We start from the raw sequence: 25881 nt of genomic DNA, 5'->3' as shown, positions 1-25881 counted from the left end.
TCAAAGACTCCAGCCATCCTAATCATAGACTGTTCTCTCTCTGCTACCACACGGCAAGCGGTACCGGAGTGCCAAGTCTAGGTCCAAGGGGCTTCTAAACAGCTTCTACACCCAAGCCATAAGACTCCTGAACATCTAATCAAATGGTTACCGAGGCTATTTGCATTGCCCCCCCCCCCCCCCCTTCTACACAGCTGCTATTCTCTGTTATTATCTATGCATAGTCACTTTAATAACTCTACCTACATGTAAATATTACCTCAATTACCGCGACTAACCGGTGCCCCTGCATATTGACTCTGTACTGGTACCTCCTGTATATAGTCTCGCTATTGTTATTTTACTGCTTACTGCTGCTCTTTAACTACGTGTTACTTTTATTTTCTTATTCTTATTTGTATTTTTTTAACTGCACTGTTGGTTAGGGGCTCGTAAGTAAGCATTTCACTGTGAGGTAACCTGTTGTATTCGGCACATGACAAAAACAAATACAGTACAACACCTTTCTCTCTCTCCCTCCCCTCTCTCTCCCTCTCCTCTCTCTCCCTCCCCTCTCTCTCCCTCTCCTCTCTCTCCCTCTCCTCTCTCTCCCTCTCCTCTCTCCTCTCTCTCCCTCCTCTCTCTCCAACATGTTTCACTCTTTTCTTTCAATGCTCCATTTCTCAATCCGTGTCCTGAACAGTTTCTCACCTTCTCTCTTAACAGGCTGATTCAGTCTCTCACTTGTTGCTGCTGGTGGTAGTGGAGACATTTATTCAGAGACCTGCCTTTAGAGCCCTAAATCGCACCCTATTCCCTGGGACTATTAGGGTATAAGATGTCATTTGTGAGGCAGCCTGGAAAGAAACACTGGTGTCATGGCTGACTGGTATCTCTGTTAGAAAAAGCTGTTTCCACACTCTGGTCAACAGACCTAAGTAAGGGCCGCATCGCAAATAGCACCCTATTCCGTATATATGGGGCAGCAGGGTAGCCTAGTGGTTAGAGCGTTGGACTAGTAACCGGAAGGTTGCAAGTTCAAACCCCCGAGCTGATAAGGTACAAATCTGTCGTTCTGCCCCTGAACAGGCAGTTAACCCACTGTTCCTAGGCTGTAATTGAAAATAAGAATTTGTTCTTAACTGACTTGCCTGGTTAAATAAAGGTAAAAAAAAATATATATATATATATATATATACATACATACATACATACATACATACATATATACATACATATATATATATACATACATACATATATATGTATATATATATATATATATATATATAGAGCACTACTTTTGTCCAGGGCCCATAGAGGTATAGGGAGTGATTTTGGATGCAACCGATAGCTTGTCTTGATGCAGCAGCCTGATAGAGGCTTGATGCCACGGCTTGACCTGTCAGGAGGAGTGAAGCATGATTTTCCCATGGTAAACCTCCGCCTTCAGTCCAGACAATACATCAATGCCTCACACCTGACTGCCACCTGTCAGTACGGGCTGTGCTGCCTGCAGTCATTGGAGAACATTGACTGAGAGGTAAGGAACCCTCTGACCCATCAGAAGTGTGTGTGTGTGCGCGTTTCTAATGTTGGCCTGACTGATCCTGCTGACCCCACTTGTTCCTGATGACTCACACACCTGCAGTGGTGGCTTTCAACTTGTCAACATCAACCCACCCGCTGGAATCCACCAGGATCGACCAACCAAGGACGAGGCCATCAGGATCAAACCACCAAGGACGAGGCCTTCTTGACAGGGTCTTTGTCTCTCCATGAAGAGACAGAGACCCTCTTAGACCATCACACCTAATTTCCTCATCCACCTCCTCTCACTTCCTACAAATCCATACACTACACACAAACAGACAGACAGACACACGAACAAGACAATCATTCCCGGAACTGACTGTCTCACAGGGCACATGAACAGACAGCTAGACAGGTACAGTGATTTGTGTGAATGAATCCAAGAAGAGACAGAGACCCTCTTAGAACAGATAAACAGAAGTGACTGTTTGCTGACCTGTGGAGAGGTCACTGACCTGTGGAGAGGTCACTGACCTGTGGAGAGGTCACTGACCTGTGGAGAGGTCACTGACCTGTCTGTCTGACTCCCTGGCTGTGACTGTCGATCCTACTGACCTGCAGCAACACCAGCAGAAACCAAGTATCACCCTTACAGAAAACAAGCACCACCCTTACAGAAACCAAGCACCACCCTTACAGAAACCAAGTACCACCATTACAGAAACCAAGTACCACCCTTACAAAAGCCAAGTATCACCCGTACAGAAACCAAGTATCACCCATACAGAACCCAAGTACCACCCTTACAGAAAACAAGTACCACCCTTACAGAAACCAAGTACCACCCTTACAGAAACCAAGTACCACCCTTACAGAAACCAAGTACCACCCTTACAGAAACCAAGTACCACCCTTACAGAAACCAAGTACCACCCTTACAGAAACCAAGTACCACCCTTACAGAAACCAGTTGGGCATTACACAACAATGCAGCAGCCACTTAATAAAAAACAAACAATTCTCTCAATTCATCATGTCAGAGAGCTCGTCATGTCGTCCATCGCAGAGGGAGCGTCAATCAACTGGACCTGATACCTGATAACATCCTTCTCTAAATCCTTACGAAACCAGCCAGGAATAACTTCAGTACATTACACAAGCAACATACCAGTACAATTCTCTATAGACAATCATGTTAGACTGCTTGGCGTGCTGATAATTTCAGACCCTTCTATTAAAAGGGACCCTGAATAGTACATTACAACAACAAACATTGAAACGAAACAGCTGTTAACAATAAAAGAAACCGGTGTAGAGCAAATCCCTCACAATAAATGTTAGATGGACTTTTGTGCTGCTTATTACACAGATGCCTCAACTTGATTCAATTGGACCTTGAAAACGATTGTCCATAGAATGTCCTGCCTCTCAACACATCACTGAGTGGCTGTGTCCCAAATGACACCCCATTCCCTTAATTAGGGGTACTGACCTCTTACACTACGAGGTCCGGAGCCCAATGTTCACTCTAAATGTTTACGGGCACTGAGCAAATTTCAGGTCATACTTGAACGTTGTGAAATTTCTGTTGAACTTCCAGCACGCGTTTACCGTGAACACTGAGGCTGTGCCTGCTTTAAGTTCGTTTTAACAGTGTTCAAGTAGGCTACTGTTGCTATTTGATCATAATGAAGGCCTACCAGAGTGGCCTACCATCAAAAACAAATGGAGAAATTGCATCCCATAACATTTTAACATGGAAAAAGCTGTTCAATCATTCAGCCTAGAGTAGCAGCCAATGTGTGATGTTCAATGTAGGCCTACATTCCATGAGTCTGAAAAAAAAACATGCAGGGCTTGACCTTTAACCTGTTCATCCACTTGTCCTTCAGACAAGGAGGTGACTGGAAATGTTGTGGTGTTTGATGTAAGAAACCACATTATTATCTCCATACCACTATTACAGAGAATCAAATGATGTCACCCTCTGCCTATTGGCTACTTAGCTTAGCCTGTCCATTTAATAAAAAATTTAAAAAAAGGATCTTTACCTGACTCGCTTTTTAAAGATGGCTAGAAATGCACGCGTTTTGTGCTCTTGTGGGAAGTAAATCACTCCTCCATTGCTGATTAGCTATAACTGGGCTAATAACTCACTGACTAGCAAAGAATATGAACAAATGTGTTCAGGTGGCCACACAAAGCTTTCGCTACTCACGACCGCACATGCTGTAAACACAGTCCAGTTCAAAGTGAATGGCACAGATCCATATAAGGCAATGGTCTATTTGCATATAGGGATACTTTAGCTCTGATTGGTTATGGCGCACCAGTCTGTGTATAGTATGGAACTGAGTCATGCCTGTCAATGCAATAGAATCCTACTCTGATGTGTTCTGCCTACAACAAAATATCTTGCATAGTTAGGTTTGTTTCGGTATGTTGCATTGAATATTGCGTTGATTCGATCACAATTCCCACAGTAAAGAGAAACGTTGATAGTGTTAACTAACGTGGAAAACTCTAGAAAGTTAAGTCTCATGCTTCTCTGCGCAAGCTGGTATTTCTTCTGCGCGGCAGTCCTGGGGGAGCTGTGCGCAGCTTAGAGGGAACATTGCTACAGCCTCCTGGTTTTCTGTTCTACTTGATAATTAAAAAAATGGCACCCACTTGGTGTCCCAGGTCTAAACCAGTCCCTGATTAGAGGAGAACAAGAAAAAACGCAGTGGAACTGGCTTCCAGGTCAAGAGTTGAGTTTGAGGGCCTTATATTTAAGCAATAATGTATAAGGCCAATATACCATGGCTAAGGGTAGTTCTTATGCACGACGCATCGCAGAATGCCTGGTCACAGCCCTTAGCCGTGGTTTATTGGCCATATACCACAGAACCCAGAGGTGCCTTATTGCTATTATAAACTGGTTAGCAACGTAATTAAAGCAGTACAAATAAATGTTGTGTCATACTCGTGGTATATGGGCCATTATACCATGGCTGTCAGCCAATCAGCATTCTTGGCTCGAATCACCCATATGTTATATATTCCCTTTTGGTGAGGTAGTGGTCAGTTGTAGTACACTATGCTGAGAATAGAGATCCATGTGGGACAAATCCTGGGTGGCTAAAAAAAATCTAAGTCTGGGAGAGCCAATGAGGCGAGGCGATGGGATAATCACTAATGGACGCCAGGGTATTCTGGGTAAATTGACATTCCCTTAGTAGTCTTCAGGTAAAGATGTTCACGAAGCCCTTTGCTGCAGGGCGAGGCTACAGCTTCACCTTCCCGCGGGGACCTAATTGTTACTCCGTCTAACCAGACAATGTGCGACAGTAAACTGAAGATGTGTCTGCCTTTTTCCTTAGGTAGTGCACTATTTTTAACCCTTGTGTGTGTGTGTGTGTGCATGTAAGACTGGAGTCAATTGTGCTTGTATCATACAGTCTTACATATGCTAATGTCTGTTCAATGTAAGCACAGGCAACCATTGCTGCAGTGCATCTCAATGTTATGACCTCTGTATGAAACGGCTCTTTAAGCGTGTCAGACTGTCTACTGTTCTGTATGTATTCAACATTAAATTATCGGCTCAGCTATTAGAGTCAGGCAGCTAACTGGGTCTCATTGATAGTAATGACCAACATGGCCGATGGGTCATTGGCATAGTCTATTTCACAAATGGCACAACATACCCTATATAGTGGCATGGCACAACATACCCTATATAGTGGCATGGCACAACATACCCTATATAGTGGCATGGCACAACATACCCTATATAGTGGCATGGCACAACATACCCTATATAGTGGCATGGCACAACATACCCTATATAGTGGCATGGCACAACATACCCTATATAGTGGCATGGCACAACATACCCTATATAGTGGCATGGCACAACATACCCTATATAGTGGCATGGCACAACATACCCTATATAGTGGCATGGCACAACATACCCTATATAGTGGCATGGCACAACATACCCTATATAGTGGCATGGCACAACATACCCTATATAGTGGCATGGCACAACATACCCTATATAGTGGCATGGCACAACATACCCTATATAGTGGCATGGCACAACATACCCTATATAGTGGAATGGCACAACATACCCTATATAGTGGCATGGCACAACATACCCTATATAGTGGCATGGCACAACATACCCTATATAGTGGCATGGCACAACATACCCTATATAGTGGCATGGCACAACATACCCTATATAGTGCACTACTTTTGACCAGGACACATGTAGGGATTAAGGCAGACATTTTGGGAAGCAGCCATGGCGCATGGATAAAAAAATTATTTTTTTTTAAACAGCCACACAATACATTGCTGGGTCAATGAATCAACGCTACAGTATTTGAGGATGAGGGGTACCCTTATTGGACTAGAGATGGTGAATGGACAAATCGAGGAAGAAAGTGGTGATTTAAACTCCAGCCGAGGAAATCATGGACTCAAATGAGCATGTCATCGTGGCCAGCGAGGAGACTAGCTGTTATTGTTCTTTCTCCAAGTAAGTCACTGTGGAGCAGAAACTGTGGGTAACACTGCATGGCTGTCCTCCCTGTCCGGTGGATCTAAGCTGACGTCCACAGCACACTCTGTACAGTTACAGTACCATCCCTCCCAACCCCCCCCCTCTTCTCTATTAAGCAATAAGCCCTTAGCCGTGGTATATTTATTCTACATTACCATCCCTCCCAATCCCCCCCCCCCTCTCTACAGTTACATTACCATCCCTCCCAACCCCCCCCCCTTCTCTATAGTTACAGTACCATCCCTCCCAACCCCCCCCCCTTCTCTATAGTTACATTACCATCCCTCCCAACCCCCCCCCCTTCTCTATAGTTACAGTACCATCCCTCCCAACCCCCCCCCCCCTTCTCTATAGTTACAGTACCATCCCTCCCAACCCCCCCCCCTTCTCTATAGTTACAGTACCATCCCTCCCAACCCCCCCCCTCTCTATAGTTACATTACCATCCCTCCCAACCCCCCCCCCTTCTCTATAGTTACATTACCATCCCTCCCAACCCCCCCCCCCTTCTCTATAGTTACAGTACCATCCCTCCCAACCCTCCCCCCCTTCTCTATAGTTACAGTACCATCCCCCCCAACCCCCCCCCCTTCTCTACAGTTACATTACCATCCCTCCCAACCCCCCCCCCCCTTCTCTATAGTTACAGTACCATCCCTCCCAACCCCCCCCCCCTTCTCTATAGTTACAGTACCATCCCTCCCAACCCCCCCCCCCTTCTCTACAGTTACAGTACCATCCCTCCCAACACCCCCCCCCTTCTCTATAGTTACAGTACCATCCCTCCCAACCCCCCCCCTTCTCTACAGTTACAGTACCATCTCTCCCAACCCCCCCCCCCCCTCTCTATAGTTACAGTACCATCCCTCCCAACCCCCCCCCCTCTCTATAGTTACAGTACCATCCCTCCCAACCCCCCCCCCCCTTCTCTATAGTTACAGTACCATCCCTCCCAACCCCCCCCCCCCCTTCTCTATAGTTACAGTACCATCCCTCCCAACCCCCCCCCCCTTCTCTACAGTTACAGTACCATCCCTCCCAACCCCCCCCCCTTCTCTATAGTTACAGTACCATCCCTCCCAACCCCCCCCCCTTCTCTACAGTTACAGTACCATCTCTCCCAACCCCCCCCCCCTCTCTATAGTTACAGTACCATCCCTCCCAACCCCCCCCCCCCCCTTCTCTACAGTTACAGTACCATCTCTCCCAACCCCCCCCCCCCCCCCCTCTCTATAGTTACAGGACCATCTCTCCCAACCCCCCCCCCCCCCCCCTCTCTATAGTTACAGGACCATCTCTCCCAACCCCCCCCCCCCTTCTCTACAGTTACAGTACCATCTCTCCCAACCCCCCCCCCTCTCTATAGTTACAGTACCATCCCTCCCAACCCCCCCCCCCCTCTCTATAGTTACAGTACCATCCCTCCCAACCCCCCCCCCCCCTCTCTATAGTTACAGTACCATCTCTCCCAACCCCCCCCCATCCCCCTCTCTACAGTTACAGGACCATCCCTCCCAACCCCCCCCCCCCTTCTCTACAGTTACAGGACCATCTCTCCCCCCCCCCCCTTCTCTACAGTTACAGGACCATCTCTCCCAACCCCTCCCCCCCTTCTCTACAGTTACAGTACCATCCCTCCCAACCCCCCCCCCCCCCCCTTCTCTACAGTTACAGGACCATCTCTCCCAACCCCCCCCCCCTCTCTATAGTTACAGTACCATCCCTCCCAACCCCCCCCCCCCCCTTCTCTACAGTTACAGTACCATCTCTCCCAACCCCCCCCCCCCCCCCCCTCTCTATAGTTACAGGACCATCTCTCCCAACCCCCCCCCCCCCCCCCTCTCTATAGTTACAGGACCATCTCTCCCAACCCCCCCCCCCCTTCTCTACAGTTACAGTACCATCTCTCCCAACCCCCCCCCCTCTCTATAGTTACAGTACCATCCCTCCCAACCCCCCCCCCCTCTCTATAGTTACAGTACCATCCCTCCCAACCCCCCCCCCCCCTCTCTATAGTTACAGTACCATCTCTCCCAACCCCCCCCCATCCCCCTCTCTACAGTTACAGGACCATCCCTCCCAACCCCCCCCCCCCTTCTCTACAGTTACAGGACCATCTCTCCCCCCCCCCCCTTCTCTACAGTTACAGGACCATCTCTCCCAACCCCTCCCCCCCTTCTCTACAGTTACAGTACCATCCCTCCCAACCCCCCCCCCCCCCCTTCTCTACAGTTACAGGACCATCTCTCCCAACCCCCCCTTCTCTACAGTTACAGTACCATCCCTCCCAACCCCCCCCCTTCTCTATAGTTACAGTACCATCCCTCCCAACCCCCCCCCCCTTCTCTATAGTTACAGTACCATCCCTCCCAACCCCCCCCCCTTCTCTATAGTTACAGTACCATCCCTCCCAACCCCCCCCCCCTTCTCTATAGTTACAGTACCATCCCTCCCAACCCCCCCCCCCTTCTCTATAGTTACAGTACCATCCCTCCCAACCCCCCCCCCCCCCCTTCTCTACAGTTACAGGACCATCTCTCCCAACCCCCCCCCCCCCCCCCTCTCTACAGTTACAGGACCATCTCTCCCAACCCCCCCCCCCCCTTCTCTACAGTTACAGGACCATCTCTCCCAACCCCCCCCCCTTCTCTATAGTTACAGTACCATCCCTCCCAACCCCCAACCCCCCCCCCCTTCTCTACAGTTACAGGACCATCTCTCCCAACCCCCCCTTCTCTACAGTTACAGGACCATCTCTCCCAACCCCCCCCCCCCCCCCCCCCCCCCCCTTCTCTACAGTTACAGGACCATCTCTCCCAACCCCCCCTTCTCTACAGTTACAGGACCATCTCTCCCAACCCCCCCCCCCCCCCCCCCCCCCTTCTCTACAGTTACAGGACCATCTCTCCCAACCCCCCCCCCCTTCTCTACAGTTACAGGACCATCTCTCCCAACCCCCCCTTCTCTACAGTTACAGGACCATCTCTCCCAACCCCCCCCCCCCCTTCTCTACAGTTACAGGACCATCTCTCCCAACCCCCCCCCCCTTCTCTACAGTTACAGGACCATCTCTCCCAACCCCCCCCTTCTCTAGCTATAATCTCCCCACCGACCTGCACCGCTATTTTCTCTCCACTCACTCTGGCTTGCTGAATTCCCAGCATTCCCGCTCTCTCTCTACCTCTGCCATATCTCTCTCTCTCCCTCCCTCATTCTAGGAGGCTCCCGCAGTAGGACACAAGGAACGTCACCTGCACACTAAGACTCATCCTGCTCCGTTGCCTGGCAACCATTACATTAATGGTTTGCACAAGCAAAGCCCAGGCATTGCCAGCACACAGCACACACACACACACGAAACCACCCTTTTAAGGGTTTCCGGCAAATGTCAGTTTTACTCTCTTACTTTACTTTTTTATTTTAACTCCAGAGAATTAGCTATCCCACATCAATCACATTGTAAACAGAGAATTAGCTATCCGACATCAATCACATTGTAAACAGAGAATTAGCTATCCCACATCACATTGTAAACAGAGAATTAGCTATCCCACATCACATTGTAAACAGAGAATTAGCTATCCTACATCACATTGTAAACAGAGAATTAGCTATCCCACATCAATCACATTGTAAACAGAGAATTAGCTATCCCACATCAATCACATTGTAAACAGAGAATTAGCTATCCCACATCAATCACATTGTAAACAGAGAATTAGCTATCCCACATCACATTGTAAACAGAGAATTAGCTATCCCACATCAATCACATTGTAAACAGAGAATTAGCTATCCCACATCAATCACATTGTAAACAGAGAATTAGCTATCCCACATCAATCACATTGTAAACAGAGAATTAGCTATCCCACATCAATCACATTGTAAACAGAGAATTAGCTATCCCACATCAATCACATTGTAAACAGAGAATTAGCTATCCCACATCAATCACATTGTAAACAGAGAATTAGCTATCCCACATCAATCACATTGTAAACAGAGAATTAGCTATCCCACATCACATTGTAAACAGAGAATTAGCTATCCCACATCACATTGTAAACAGAGAATTAGCTATCCTACATCACATTGTAAACAGAGAATTAGCTATCCCACATCAATCACATTGTAAACAGAGAATTAGCTATCCCACATCAATCACATTGTAAACAGAGAATTAGCTATCCCACATCAATCACATTGTAAACAGAGAATTAGCTATCCCACATCACATTGTAAACAGAGAATTAGCTATCCCACATCAATCACATTGTAAACAGAGAATTAGCTATCCCACATCAATCACATTGTAAACAGAGAATTAGCTATCCCACATCAATCACATTGTAAACAGAGAATTAGCTATCCCACATCAATCACATTGTAAACAGAGAATTAGCTATCCCACATCAATCACATTGTAAACAGAGAATTAGCTATCCCACATCAATCACATTGTAAACAGAGAATTAGCTATCCCACATCACATTGTAAACAGAGAATTAGCTATGCCACATCACATTGTAAACAGAGAATTAGCTATCCCACATCAATCACATTGTAAACAGAGAATTAGCTATCCCACATCACATTGTAAACAGAGAATTAGCTATCACACATCAATCACATTGTAAACAGAGAATTAGCTATCCCACATCAATCACATTGTAAACAGAGAATTAGCTATCCCACATCAATCACATTGTAAACAGAGAATTAGCTATCCCACATCAATCACATTGTAAACAGAGAATTAGCTATCCCACATCAATCACATTGTAAACAGAGAATTAGCTATCCCACATCACATTGTAAACAGAGAATTAGCTATGCCACATCACATTGTAAACAGAGAATTAGCTATCCCACATCAATCACATTGTAAACAGAGAATTAGCTATCCCACATCACATTGTAAACAGAGAATTAGCTATCACACATCAATCACATTGTAAACAGAGAATTAGCTATCCCACATCAATCACATTGTAAACAGAGAATTAGCTATCCCACATCAATCACATTGTAAACAGAGAATTAGCTATCTCACATCACATTGTAAACAGAGAATTAGCTATCCCACATCACACTGTAAACAGAGAATTAGTTATGCCATATCACATTAGCTATCCCACATCACATTCTAAACAGAGAATTAGCTATCCCACATCACATTGTAAACAGAGAATTAGCTATCCCACATCACATTCTAAACAGAGAATTAGCTATCCCACATCACATTGTAAACAGAGCCCGGGAGAAAACAGATCGCAGTGCATTCACGTCACACAGAGGCAGTGTTTCTCTGTGAATTACACATTCTCTGAAGTCAATCAGATACACAGATCTCTCTCTCCTCCCTCGCTGTGTCATGATTCCTCAACAAGTCTCAAAACAACATGCACCATTTCATGACCGCAGTGGACCCCTCCCTCCGTTCCAGGATTCTGGCGAGGACAAATGAAAGGCGGCTGGGAGTCTCCCACTCTGATTTTCCCCTCCTCAGTCCCGGTCGGTCGTACGCCAACGTGTCCCTTTCTAAGCCAAAATCAACGTTGCTCTACCAAGGTTCCAGGAAGTGATGTTGGAGCGCAGGGCTGCTGAACTCACCTGTGGAGAGTGTGTACATGTACGTGTGTGTGTGTGTGTGTGTACATGTACGTGTGTGTGTGTTCCAATGTCAAGTCTAATTTGGAGCTCTTCACTCTAAAAATGGTCAACAATTTCAGGCTCAATGATTCAGTCCAGCGGCTTGATAAATGATGGAAACAGTCTCCATTACACTAGCCCATACAGACACAGAGGAAACACAAAGTACATAACACAGTCAGGTTGTCAGACCTACTGGCATCAGGGGGCAGCCTAGTGATGTCAGACCTACTGGCATCAGGAGGCAGCCTAGTGATGTCAGACCTACTGGAATCAGGGGGTAGCCTAGTGATGTCAGGCCGACTGGCATCAGGAGGCAGCCTAGTGATGTCAGGCCGACTGGCATCAGGAGGCAGCCTAGTGATGTCAGACCTACTGGCATCAGGAGGCAGCCTAGTGATGTCAGACCTACTGGAATCAGGGGGCATCCTAGTGATGTCAGACCTACTGGAATCAGGGGGCAGCCTAGTGATACATACAGACACAGCATAGTGATGTCAGGCCTACTGGCATCAGGGGGCAGCCTAGTGATGTCAGACCTACTGGAATCAGGGGGTAGCCTAGTGATGTCAGACCGACTGGTATCAGGAGGCAGCCTAGTGATGTCAGACCGACTGGCATCAGGAGGCAGCCTAGTGATGTCAGGCCGACTGTCATCAGGAGGCAGCCTAGTGATGGCAGACCTACTGGCATCAGGAGGCAGCCTAGTGATGTCAGACCTACTGGAATCAGGGGGCAGCCTAGTGATGTCAGACCTACTGGAATCAGGGGGCAGCCTAGTGATGTCAGACCTACTGGAATCAGGAAGCAGCCTAGTGTTCTAAATGTCAGAGTGGGTGGCTGAGTTCAGCTGAGAGACACATAGGGAGCTGTCTAATGAACACCAACTCAGCTTTGGCTCAGAACAGGATGCCTCCGTTCTGACAGGTAAATGCTGTTGGCCATCACTTAATGAAAACCATCTTTAGTTCCGTTATTAAAGGGTAAGGCATATTCTGAGAAGTACTGGAAAGATTTTCACTGGAGGCAGAGACACACAAACACAATGAACACAGACACGCACAGGGACTTTTCAGAGCAGGCAGGTAGGTGGTGTTAGCGTTGGCATTAGTCACCATGTGGTGTCTGATAAATCAGCAGTGGGTTTGAAAGACATTTAAAAAAACTAAACCGTCTGAATAAAGCACATGGTCCTAGAGGAGGTAGCCTCAAACACACAGAGAGAGAAAGATGTTGAGACTGGTCTACTACTACTGCTTTTATTTATTATTATTCTCATTAATATTGTTGTTGTAGTTTAGAAGTAATCCCATTTCCACTATCACTATGAGTGATGCCTTTTTGCTGTTGTTCCCACCATGTTGTGTTATATGGATACTTTGACAATGCAAGTCATTTAACATGTCAATAAAGTCTACTGAATAAAGTCGACTGGGGAGGGGGTGGGTGGTGGGGAGATTTGTTGATTTTAAAAAAATGCTTTTGACTCAATTTGGCATGAGGGTCTGCTATGCAAATTGATGGAAAGTGGGCATGGGGGAAAAACATACGACATTATAAAACCCATGTACACAAACAATGTGTGCGGTTAAAATTGGCAAAAAACACAGGTCCTTTCCACAGGGCCGTGGGGTGAGACAGAGATGCAGCTTAAGCCCCACCCTCTTGAACATATATATGAATTGGCGAGGGCACCAGAACAGTCTGCAGCACCCGGCCTCACCCTACTAGAATCCTCACCCTACTAGAACCCTACTAGAAGTCAAATGTCTACTGTTTTCTGATGATCTGGTGCTTCTGTCACCAACCAAGGAGGGCCTACAGCAGCACCTAGATACGCTGCACAGAGTTTGTCAGACCTGGGCCCTGACAGACCTGGGCCCTGACAGACCTGGGCCCTGACAGACCTGGGCCCTGACAGACCTGGGCCCTGACAGACCTGGGCCCTGACAGACCTGGGCCCTGACAGACCTGGGCCCTGACACTAAGTCTCAGTCAGACAAAAATAACAGTGTTCCAAAAAAGGTCCAGTCGCCAGGACCACAAATACAAATTCCATCTAGACATCGTTGCCCTAGAGCACACAAAAAGCTATACATACCACGGCCTTAACATCAGCACCACAGGTAACTTCCACAAAGCTGTGAACGAGCTGAGAGACAAGGCAAGGGCCTTATATGCCATCAAAAGGAACATAAAATTTGACATACTAATTAGGATCTGGCTAAAAATACTTGAATCAGTTATAGAACCCATTGTCCTTCATGGTTGTGAGGTCTGGGGCTCGCTCACCAACCAAGAACTCACAAAATGGTACAAACACCAAATTGAGACTCTGCATGTAGAATTGTGCAAAACTATCCTTTGTGTTCAACATAAAACACCAAATAATGCATGCAGAGCAGAATTAGGCCGATACCCGCTAATTATCAACATCCAGAAAAGAGACGTTAAATTCTACAACCACCTAAAAGGAAGTGATTCCCAAACCTTCCATAACAAAGCCATCACCTTCAGAGAGATGAACCTGGAGAAGAGTCCCCTAAGTAAACTGGTCCTGGGGCTCTGTTCACAAACACAAACAGACCTCATAGAGCCCCAGGACACCAACACAATTAGAACCAAACAAAATCATGAGAAAACAAAAAGATAATTACTTGACACATTGGAAAGAATTAACAAAAAAAACAGAGAAAATGAGAGAGGAGGAGACATGCTGCAGATGAGATAGCAGCAGACAGCCAGCCACCCCCCCCCCCCCCCCTCACTTCTCTTCGGTTACAGCGAGAGAGAGAGCAGAAAAACAGAGTGAAAGAACAACACAAGTGTTCCAATCCCGCAGCTTCAAAAATGAACTTGTACGAACTATGAAGTCAACTCAACTGCAGCTCGAGGGCCTTAGAGTCGACTAGTGGGTTGGGTTCCCATCCAAGTAGCTATCAACGAGTTCAAGCTTATTTAACAAAAAAATCCACATCCAGAAAGATCTAATTACCTGAATGGACAGCTGCCATCGGAGATTGTTGGAAATTGGCCATCGGGTAAGTTATTCCTCAAGAACAGATGTTCACAGGTGCTAGGGAGGTCCTCTCCTCTGGGCTACTGTAGGTGATTTGTCAGTGAACTTCCACCTCTTAACAGGAAAACAACCCCATAGTGAAATAAAAAAAAAAAGCTGCTCTTGGAGAGTGGTGAGGCACCCCCTCCCTGGTGGTTTGAATCTGAACCAAATCAGGGAAAAGGGGTACTCTAGGAGTAAGGTAGAGACACCCCCGTTGGTTTGACTTCAAACCCGAACCAAAAGGAAAAGTGAGCTCAAGGCATTCTAATGTTGTTACGAGTTACTTCTAAGCTACTCATTGGGAAATCATAGGCCTACTTTTCCTGTGTTGAATATAAATCCTATCACATTGGCTACAGTCTCTGCGGAAAGGGAAAATCCAGGAAGCAGTAAAACACACTGCCGTCAGTAGAAGAGACGGGCTAGAACGTAACCCACATTACGGGATGACAAAGTACGCAATTTCAATTTCGTTCACACAAAATACAGCCATAAAAATTCTCCCCCCCCCCCCCCCACTTAGTTGTCCCCTCCCTGTATTCCCGCCCTCTCTCTATTCTCTCTCAAAGTGAAAGGCTTCTCCCGTTCTCAGAGGTTGCCACTAAGTTAAACAGATGTCCCTGAACCCGTCCCAGCCTGTCTGTTGTAGTTACTGTTGCTAAAACCACGGGTTCCTCCTGCCTCCAGGGGAGAATTTCCCTTTGTGTGAATATGTGCTGGTTTCACGCTCTCATTTGAAGGAGGTACTGTACAGAGGGACTGGTTTGGCTGCCTAAGCATGACACAACATGTATAGGAGTCACACTGTTAACTCTTTCCCTGCACCACATACTGAAGCATACTAAAAGCTCAATGTAGTCTACAGTAGACAGACAGTTGTTATCCCCATGGGCTGAATTCGGCCTAGTCTACACAACATACCATTTTATTGTATATTTAACATGTATTTATCTAGGAAGTCTCATTGAAGTCAGGAGACCTATTTATTTATATTTTACAAGGGAGACCCCTGGCCAGTAATATAGGGCATGCTTGTTGGGCTATTACTTAGGCTAATTATGAATCTGGTGTCAAGCACACAGGGTCCAATCCAGCCTTGGGTAAAGTGCTTACTAAGCTGATCTAGTTGCTAATTGGGTGGGCGTCTCTTGGAGGATGATTTAAGTGTGTTGGGAGATGGGAACTCCCAGTGGCTACTAAGACCCTAACCCCAGCCTCCAATCGGCCCTGGGTAAAGTGCTTACTGAGGATGATCTAAGTATGGTACTGGGAGATCTAAATGTACTCCTCAGACCCTGAGCCTGTGGTGACCCTGAGCCTGTGGTGACCCTGAGCCTGTGGTGACCCTGAGCCTGTGGTGACCCTGAGCCGGGCTGGGGGTTCACTGAGGGTCAGGGCAGGACAGGTCAGGGCAAGAAAGTTACACCAGGCCTTCAGTAAGTGTTCACACCTCTTTACTTTTTTCACATTTTGTGTTACAGCCTGAATTTAAAATGGATTCAATTTAGATTTTGTGTCACATAATATCCCAGAATGTCAAAGTGCAATTTCGTTTGTAGAAAATTATAGAAATTCATAAAAAAAGTAAAGCTGACATTTCTTATTCAACCCCTTTGTTATGGCAAACCTAAATAAGTTCAAGAGTACAAATGTGTTTAACAAATCGCATTATAAGTTGCATGGACAATAATAGTGGTTAACATGATTTTTTAATAACTAGCCCATCTCTGTACCCCACACATACAATTGCCTGTAAGCCCACTCAATCAAGTAGTGCATTTCAAGCACAGATTCAACCACAAAGACAAGGGAGGTTTTACAATGCCTCACAAAGAAGGGCACCTATTGGTAGATGTGTAAAAAAAATAAAAAATAAAAAGCAGACGCTGAAAATCCCTTTGAGCGGTGAAGTTATTAATTACATTTTGGATGATGTATCAATACACCCAGTCACTACAAAAATACAGGATTCCTTCCTAACTCAGTTGCAGGAGAGGAAGGAATCCACTCAGGGATTTCACCATGAGGACAATGGGGAGAAAACTGAGGATGGATCAACAACATTGCAGTTAGTCCACAATACACAATACTATTTTCAAGCATGGTGGTGACTGCATCATGTTATGGGTATGCTTTTCATCGGCAAGGACTGGCGAGCTTTTTAGGATAAAAGAAAAGGAATACAGCTAAAAGCACAGGCAAAATCCTAGATGAAAACCTGGTTCAGTCTGCTTTCCAACAGATACTGGTAGAAAAATGTACCTTTCAGCAGGACAATAACCTAAAACACAAGGACAAATCTACACTGGAGTTACTTACCAAAATTACAATGAATGTTCCTGAGTGGCTTAGTTACAGTTTTGATTTAAAAATCGTCTTGAAAATCCACGGCAAGACTTGAAAATGGCTGTCTAGCAATGATCAACAATGAAGTTGACAGAGCTTGAAGACTTTTAAAAAGAATAATTGGCAAATATTGTACAATCCAGGTGTGCAAAGCTCATACCCAAAAATACAAACAGCTGTAATCACCACTAAAAAGTGCTTCTACGAAGTATTGATTCAGGGGTGTGAATACTTATGCAGACTAGATTTTTCTGTATTTCATTTAATATATTTGCAGAAAATTCAACAAACAATGTTCTCACTTTGTCATTATGGGGTATTGTGTGTAGATGATTTAATCCATTTTGAATTCAGGCTGTAACACAACAAAATGTGGAATAAGTCAAGAGGTGTGAATACTTCCCGAAAGCACTGTATCATGCCATCTCTAGGTTACCGTGTGAGTTAGATCAGGGAGGAGTGGCAACCTTTACTCTGACAATATCTAATCAGCCACCACTGGCCTTGACATTAACCTAGGCCTGTTAACTTGTTATGGCTGGGGGCAGTTTTGAGTAGCTTGGATGAATAAGGTGCCCAGAGTAAACTGTATGCTACTCAGGCCCAGTTGCAAATAAATGCATAGTATTAGTAGATTTGGATAGAAAACACTCTGAAGTTGACAAAACTCATACGGCGGGCAAAAACCTGAGAGAAAATCCAACCCGGAAGTGGGAAATCTGAGGTTTGTAGTTTTTCAACTCATTCCCTATTGAATACACAGTGTCTATGAGGTCATATTGCACTTCCTAAGACTTCCACTAGATGTCAACAGTTTTTAGAACCTTGTTTGATGCTTCTACTGTGAAGTGGGGGGAATGAGAGGGGAATGAGTCAGAGGTCTGCCAGAGAGGCATGAGCATTCATGTGATAGTTAGCTTGCGTTCCATTGCAATTCTACAGACAAAGGAATTCTGCTGTTGAAACATTGAAGATTTATGTGAAAAACATCCTAAAGATTGATTCTATACATCCTTTGACATGTTTCTACGGACTGTAATGGAACTTTTTGACTTTTCGTCTGCACCTAGTGATCGCGCGTCATGGATTTGGATTACTGGGCTAAACGCGCGAACAAAAAAAAGGTGATTGGACATTATTGATGGACTTTATCGAACAAATCAAACATTTATTGTGGAACTGGGATTCCTGGGAGTGCTTTCTGATGAAGATCATCAAAGGTAAGTGAATATTTATAATGCTATTTCTGACTTCTGTTGACTACACAACATGGCGGATATCTGTTTGGATTGTTTTGGTCTCTGAGTGCTATACTCAGATTATTGCATGGTGTGCTTTTTCGGTAAAGCTTTTTTGAAATCTGCAGTTGCATTAATTAGAAGTGTATCTATAATTCCATGCATAATAGTTGTATCTTTTATCAATGTTTATTATGAGTATTTCTGTAAATTGATGTGGCTCTCTGCAAAATCACCGGATGTTTTGGAACTACTGAACATAACGCGCCAATGTATACTGAGATTTTTTTATATAAATATGAACTTTATCGAACAAAACATACATGTATTGTGTAACATGAAGTCCTGAGTGTCATCTGATGAAGATCAAAGGTTAGTGATTCATTTCTCTATTTCTGCTTTTTGTGACTCCTCTCTTTGGCTGGAAAAATGGCTGTGTTTTTCTGTGACTAGGCACTCACCTAACATAATCGTTTGGTTTGCTTTTGTCGTAAAGCCTTTTTGAAATTGGACACTGTGGATTAACAAGAAGTGTATCTTTAAAATGGTGTAAAATACTTGTATGTTTGAGGAATTTTAATTATAGGATTTCTGTTGTTTTGAATTTGGTGCCCTGCACTTTCACTGGCTGTTGACATATCAATCCCGTTAGCGGGATCTCAGCCCAAAGAGGTTTTTACGGTGACCGCATTACAGCCACACCGGCGGTCACAAGTCACAAGTCATGACCACAGTCAAATTCTACGTGATTGTTTAGTCAAGGTAACTAGGCTTCTCAAAGCTCTGATGCTGGTTGTCATAAGCCTGGTTCTCAGAACTCAATTGTCTCTCTAAATCACTCTGACATCAAAGCAAATGTAATTGAAAATCTAATCGAAGACTTAATGTGAGCCCATGAGCTCATGTTGGGCAACATTTCTATAGGCTATGCAATTGTGTGAGAAAACAGAGTGATGGCCTCTACTTAAAAAGAGGAGGATCCCATCAACTTTCTATAGGCTAGGCCGACTATATTTATTTCTCAACTTTCCTAATATTAAGCACATTGCTTCAATTTACAACATGAGTATAGCCTACCTGGCTGGCATGAAAATGAACCACGGGAAAAGCGTCCTCCATACTTGAATAGATGACATGTATTTTTTTCCGCTGCCCCCATTTCGAGACAGAATGGAATGGACTGTTACCGTGTACCTAAGTCAAAACCAATTTCACACATATTATTTAGTATACAGTGCCTTCGGGAAAGTATTCAGAACCCTTGACTTCTTCCACATTTTGTTACGTAACAGCCTTATTCTAAAATATATATATTTTTTTATCCTCAGCAATCTACATATCATTCCCCATAATGACAAAGCGAAAACAGGTTTTTAGAAAATGTTGCACATTTATTAAACATAAAAAACAGAACATTTACATAAGTATTCAGACCCTTTGCTCTGAGACTCGAAACTTAGATCAGGTGTATCCTGTTTCCATTGATCATCCTTGTGATGTTTCATTAGAGTCCATCTATGGAAAACTAAATTTACTGGACATGATTTGGAAAGGCACAAATGGTCCCACAGTTGACAGTGCATGTCAGAGCAAAAACCAAGCCATGAGGTCGAAGGAATTGTCCGTGGAGCTCCGAGACAGGATTGTGTCGAGGCACAGATCTGGGGAAGGGTACAAAAACATTTATGCAGCATTGAAGGTCCCCAAGAACACATAATTCTTAATTGGAAGAAGATTGGAACCACCAACACACTTCCTAGAAATGGCCGCCCCTACAAACTGAGCAATCGGGGAAGAAGGGCCTTGGTCAGGGAGGTGACCAAGAACACAATGGTAACTGACAGAGCTCTAGAGTTCCTCTATGGAGATGGGAGAACATTCCAGAAGGACAACCATCTCTGTAGCACTCCACCAATCAGGCATTTATGGTAGAGTGGCCAGACAGAAGCCACTCCTCAGTAAAAGGCACATGACAGCCTCCTTGAAGTTTGCCAAAAGTTACCTAAAGACTCTGGTCTGGTGAAACCAAGGTTGAACTCTTTGGCCTGAATGCCAAGCGTCACATCTGGAGGAAACCTGGCACCATCCATACAGTGAAGTACAGTGGTGTCAGCATCATGCTGTGGGGTGTTTTTTAGTAGCACGGACTGGGAGACTAGTCAGGATGGAGGGAAAGATGAACGGAGCAAAGTACAGAGAGATCCTTGATGAAAACCTGCTCCAGAGCGCTCAAGATCTCTGACTAGGGCGAAGGTTCACCTTCCAACAGGACAATGACCCAAAGCACACAGCCAAGGCAACGCAGGAGTGGCTTCGGGACAAGTCTCTGGATGTCCTTGAGTGGCCCAGCCAGAGCCCGGACTTGAACCTGATAGAACATATCTGGAGAGACCTGAAAATAGCAGTGCATCAACGCTCCCCATCCAACCTGACAGAGATTCAGAAGATCTGCAGTTAAATAAAGTAGTTAAATAAAGGTCAAATAAAAAATACCCAAGATGACTCTAGGCTGTAATCGCTGCCAAAGGTGTATCAACTAAGTACCGAGTAAAGGGTATGAATACTTATGAGAAATGTGACTTTTTCTGGTTTTTAAATTTTATTAAATCAGCTAAAATGTAAAAAAAAATATGTTTTTGCTATTTTCATTGTGGTATATTGTGTGTAGATTGATGAGGGGGGGGGGGGAATAATGTAATCCATTTTAGAATAAGGCTGTTACGTAACAAAATGTGGAAACAGTCAAGGGGTCTGAATACTTTCCGACGGCCCTGCATGTAAAGACAAGATTAAATCAACAATAGTCTGATGGGGGACAATATTAGCCTATCACTTGAGAACGATATATTATCACTTGTGAATGATGTCCAGCTAGTGTGCAGTAAGGCAAGTTTTGGTGAGAGCATTTTTACCATAAAAATGAGCCTTTATATTAAAGCATTACATGCATAATCACATTTGCTGTCACTTTTGAAAATTGTGTTGTCCCACTAATTGATTGCGTTGTACTAATTTGGAAATGTTTCGCATTATCGCCACACAAGGGGGATGTCACCGGGAAATTCGAGGCATTATCAAGTGCTTGTCATATGGTGAATGAGAGACTGATGATGTGTGTGCAGCCTGAGCAAAAAAAACAAAGAAGCCCTCATGCAACTTTTTGAAATCATCATCATTAGAATCACATCATGCATAGAGAATGTATTAAAAATCAAAACATATAGCCCAACGTTTGTATCACAAATAACTCCAAATGAAGCATATAAGAGGACCCGTTTCTTTCTTAAACGCTCACCACAGAATAGCCACATGTGCGCACTCCTTCAGAAATCGTTTGGGAGAAAATATATTTTCTATTTTATTCAGCTACGTTGTAATTGTATTCCTCATACTATAAAATAATGCCATGGAATTCTAAACAAATCTCGTCTGCCAAATGAATTAGAGTAGCCCACAGCCATATGGCATAGCCAAATGAGGACCTAACATAACGACAACTCAGAGTCAACTATTCTGTTCTTCTGAAATAGACTACATTTTCTTAATATCATGTTTTTTTAAACCTGTCTAAAATAAATAATGGTTTTATTGTGATGGTGCAGACTATATTAAATTGATTTATTACACTTGTAGATGTTCCAAAAGGTCTGCATCAGTGGCTTGTAGGCTGTGTGTGGACGCCAGGAGATACTAAATGAGTTGATGTTCATTAAACGGTCAATTACCATGAGACCAGCAGTTATATACTTGACAATCACCGTCTGACAAAATGCTATGCCTGCCACAGCCCTACTCTGACCCACAACAACACCTAAACAGTAACCACTCGGTGAATGAAGTCAGTGATAGCAGATCTATGGGTTGATTATTAAAACAGGGCCTGGGTCTGTAGGGGAAAAGAGTGCTTTTGGGATACAGGTAGAGTGATGTTGGTATTGTCAGAAACCACCGTATAGGTGAAATATTCACCTGGGTAGTAGAGCTGCTATGCACTATATTGACCTTACCAGAATGCATTCACATCCAGTTAATGCAACATATAGCGGTATCTAAACAAGGCAGATCAGTTTGGGAATTCGCATAATGAGGGAGATTCAATGTATTGTTCCTTTAAAAAGGGTAGCCTAAACATTTTCCCCATTTTTTTAAATGTGTGGGGCCGCTACATATAAATTGTTCCCCATTTTGCAGACAGTGTTTTCCTAGCTAAAGCAAGGGAGCAGACATCCTGAGCCTTCGTGAGAAGACACCTTTTATAAAAAGACAGGCACCCTTGGTGCTATAATAAAAACTTCAGCGGCCAACAAGCCTGGGCATTTTTTAGGGGCACAATAAAAGAGGGATATTGGGGTAGCTAGGGGTGAGCTATGGTGCTTCCGCAAGTTATTCACCCGATACAGACCAAACAGCATACACATATATATACACGTGTATATATATATATATATATATATACACACACACACACACACACATACATACATATATATAATCTAAATATCATAAAGTTCGTAAAAGCACTGAAATACATCATACGAGAGAATAAATCATTCAAGGTCTTAGACGCTTGTTCTTGAGCATAATTACATTTTCAGAAAATATTTAGATTGTTTAATTACAATGGCTCAAAAGAAGCTATCCCTTTAGGCTGTTAAAGCTGCGATATGTCATTGTTTTGGTGGGGGACCCAAACAAAGTCGCAGATATGCGACTTAGAGATCTGTCATTCTCATTGAACGCAAGTCTAAGAAGCGGTAGAGCTATTCTATGTGCTCTATTTCTGTGCTTCCCGCTCTAAAGATTCATTATTGTGTCTTTTACTTTGGGTTTTGTACACCAGATTCAAACAGCTGAAAAAAACTATATTTTTTGGTTGTTGAAAATGTATTTCCCAGCAGTTTAGATGGTACAATGATTCTCTACACAATGACTGCTTACTTTGGCACAAACTGAAATTAGGCAAACTATTCAAAACATTTGCAAACAGGAAATGGCGGAGCGATTTCTGCATATTGCACCTTTAAGGTCCTCAATGGTGACTGAATGTGTGACGGCCATTAAATGTGACTGTCAGTCAGTGATGGAAGAATGAGCGGCAGGCTAGCGAAAACTACTGTTATGACACGGGCTCCCGCCCAACCAGAGCTGCTTGGAAACCAACTGTTGGAGTTCCGGACTTAAAACCCGCAAACTGCGTCACGGCATTCCTGTCATGTTGACAGACACAAACAGAGAGAGAGAGCGAGAGAGAGAGAGAGAGAGCGAGAGAGAGAGAAAAGACACACACCAGAGTGTCACCCTGTTTTAACTTCACCTGCCAGTGCCAATCCAGATGGGTTTGAGTCAATATAACAATTCATCTTTTGTATCTCTTAACAGGACTTAATGTGACCTTATTTGAAGACACGAACACACACACACACACACACACACACACACACACACACACACACACTAGGGTGGTTCCCTTATTGACATGATTGTCCGTAACCATGGTGCGAGTATTCATTACAGAGCTTCAAGCCAAAAAGAATAAGGAAGGAACTGTGGCCTTCGAAGGCCCTGGCTCAATTTTTGGGGGGTTATTTTCAAAATGTAATTATTTTTGCCAAAGCAACAGTTTTTTCCTGGAATTTGTTATTTTACATATATTTATTTAACACACTGCATTAAATCAAATCAAATTGATTTACACCAAATAAAACAGGTGAAATACAACCTTACAGTGAAATGCTTACTTACAAGCCATTAACCAACAGTGCAGTTCAAGAAATAGAAAATATTTACTAAATAAACTAAATTAAAATAACAATAAGGAGGCCATATACAGGGGGTACCGGTACCGGGTCAATGTGGAGGTTATATACAGGGGGTACCGGTACCGGGTCAATGTGGAGGGGTAATTTCTACATACATGTATGTAGGGGTAAAGTGACTATACATAGATAACAAACAGAGAGTAGCAGTAGTGTACATGTAGGTAGGGGTAAAGTGACTATACATAGATAACAAACAGAGAGTAGCAGTAGTGTACATGTAGGTAGGGGTAAAGTGACTATACATAGATAACAAACAGAGAGTAGCAGTAGTGCACATGTAGGTAGGGGTAAAGTGACTATACATAGATAACAAACAGAGAGTAGCAGTAGTGTACATGTAGGTAGGGGTAAAGTGACTATACATAGATAACAAACAGAGAGTAGCAGTAGTGTACATGTAGGTAGGGGTAAAGTGACTATACATAGATAACAAACAGAGAGTAGCAGTAGTGTACATGTAGGTAGGGGTAAAGTGACTATACATAGATAACAAACAGAGAGTAGCAGTAGTGCACATGTAGGTAGGGGTAAAGTGACTATACATAGATAACAAACAGAGAGTAGCAGTAGTGTACATGTAGGTAGGGGTAAAGTGACTATACATAGATAAACAGAGAGTAGCAGTAGTGTACATGTAGGTAGGGGTAAAGTGACTATACATAGATAACAAACAGAGAGTAGCAGTAGTGTACATGTAGGTAGGGGTAAAGTGACTATACATAGATAACAAACAGAGAGTAGCAGTAGTGTACATGTAGGTAGGGGTAAAGTGACTATACATAGATAACAAACAGAGAGTAGCAGTAGTGTACATGTAGGTAGGGGTAAAGTGACTATACATAGATAACAAACAGAGAGTAGCAGTAGTGTACATGTAGGTAGGGGTAAAGTGACTATACATAGATAACAAACAGAGAGTAGCAGTAGTGTACATGTAGGTAGGGGTAAAGTGACTATACATAGATAACAAACAGAGAGTAGCAGTAGTGTACATGTAGGTAGGGGTAAAGTGACTATACATAGATAACAAACAGAGAGTAGCAGTAGTGTACATGTAGGTAGGGGTAAAGTGACTATACATAGATAACAAACAGAGAGTAGCAGTAGTGTACATGTAGGTAGGGGTAAAGTGACTATACATAGATAACAAACAGAGAGTAGCAGTAGTGTACATGTAGGTAGGGGTAAAGTGACTATACATAGATAACAAACAGAGAGTAGCAGTAGTGTACATGTAGGTAGGGGTAAAGTGACTATACATAGATAACAAACAGAGAGTAGCAGCAGTGTACATGTAGGTAGGGGTAAAGTGACTATACATACCTTGCGAAAGTATTCGGCCCCCTTGAACTTTGCGACCTTTTGCCACATTTCAGGCTTCAAACATAAAGATATAAAACTGTATTTTTTTGTGAAGAATCAACAACAAGTGGGACACAATCATGAAGTGGAACGACATTTATTGGATATTTCAAACTTTTTTAACAAATCAAAAACTGAAAAATTGGGCGTGCAAAATTATTCAGCCCCTTTACTTTCAGTGCAGCAAACTCTCTCCAGAAGTTCAGTGAGGATCTCTGAATGATCCAATGTTGACCTAAATGACTAATGATGATAAATACAATCCACCTGTGTGTAATCAAGTCTCCGTATAAATGCACCTGCACTGTGATAGTCTCAGAGGTCCGTTAA

At 44.0% G+C, this 25881-nt stretch overlaps 1 protein-coding gene across 4 annotated transcripts in view; it reads right to left on the bottom strand.

Annotated features, from left to right (window-relative positions):
• LOC110496699 (zinc finger protein 40) overlaps positions 1-25881 on the bottom strand; it is a 100138-nt gene that overhangs the window by 59851 nt on the left and 14406 nt on the right. The window contains exon 1 of one of the 4 annotated variants that reach the window (XM_036953519.1): positions 14721-15265. The exons of the other annotated variants lie outside the window; for them this stretch is intronic. Within the exon in view, the coding sequence (XP_036809414.1) occupies positions 14721-14763 (43 nt within the window). The 5' untranslated portion in view covers positions 14764-15265. Of the gene's footprint in view, positions 1-14720; positions 15266-25881 lie in introns of those variants that run through there. 4 annotated transcript variants of the gene reach the window in all.

Source organism: Oncorhynchus mykiss, chromosome 18 (assembly GCF_013265735.2).
Source record: "Oncorhynchus mykiss isolate Arlee chromosome 18, USDA_OmykA_1.1, whole genome shotgun sequence".
Classification (NCBI taxonomy): domain Eukaryota; kingdom Metazoa; phylum Chordata; class Actinopteri; order Salmoniformes; family Salmonidae; genus Oncorhynchus; species Oncorhynchus mykiss.
Note: the sequence above shows the minus strand (reverse complement) of the source record. Positions and strands in the feature narration are given on the sequence as shown.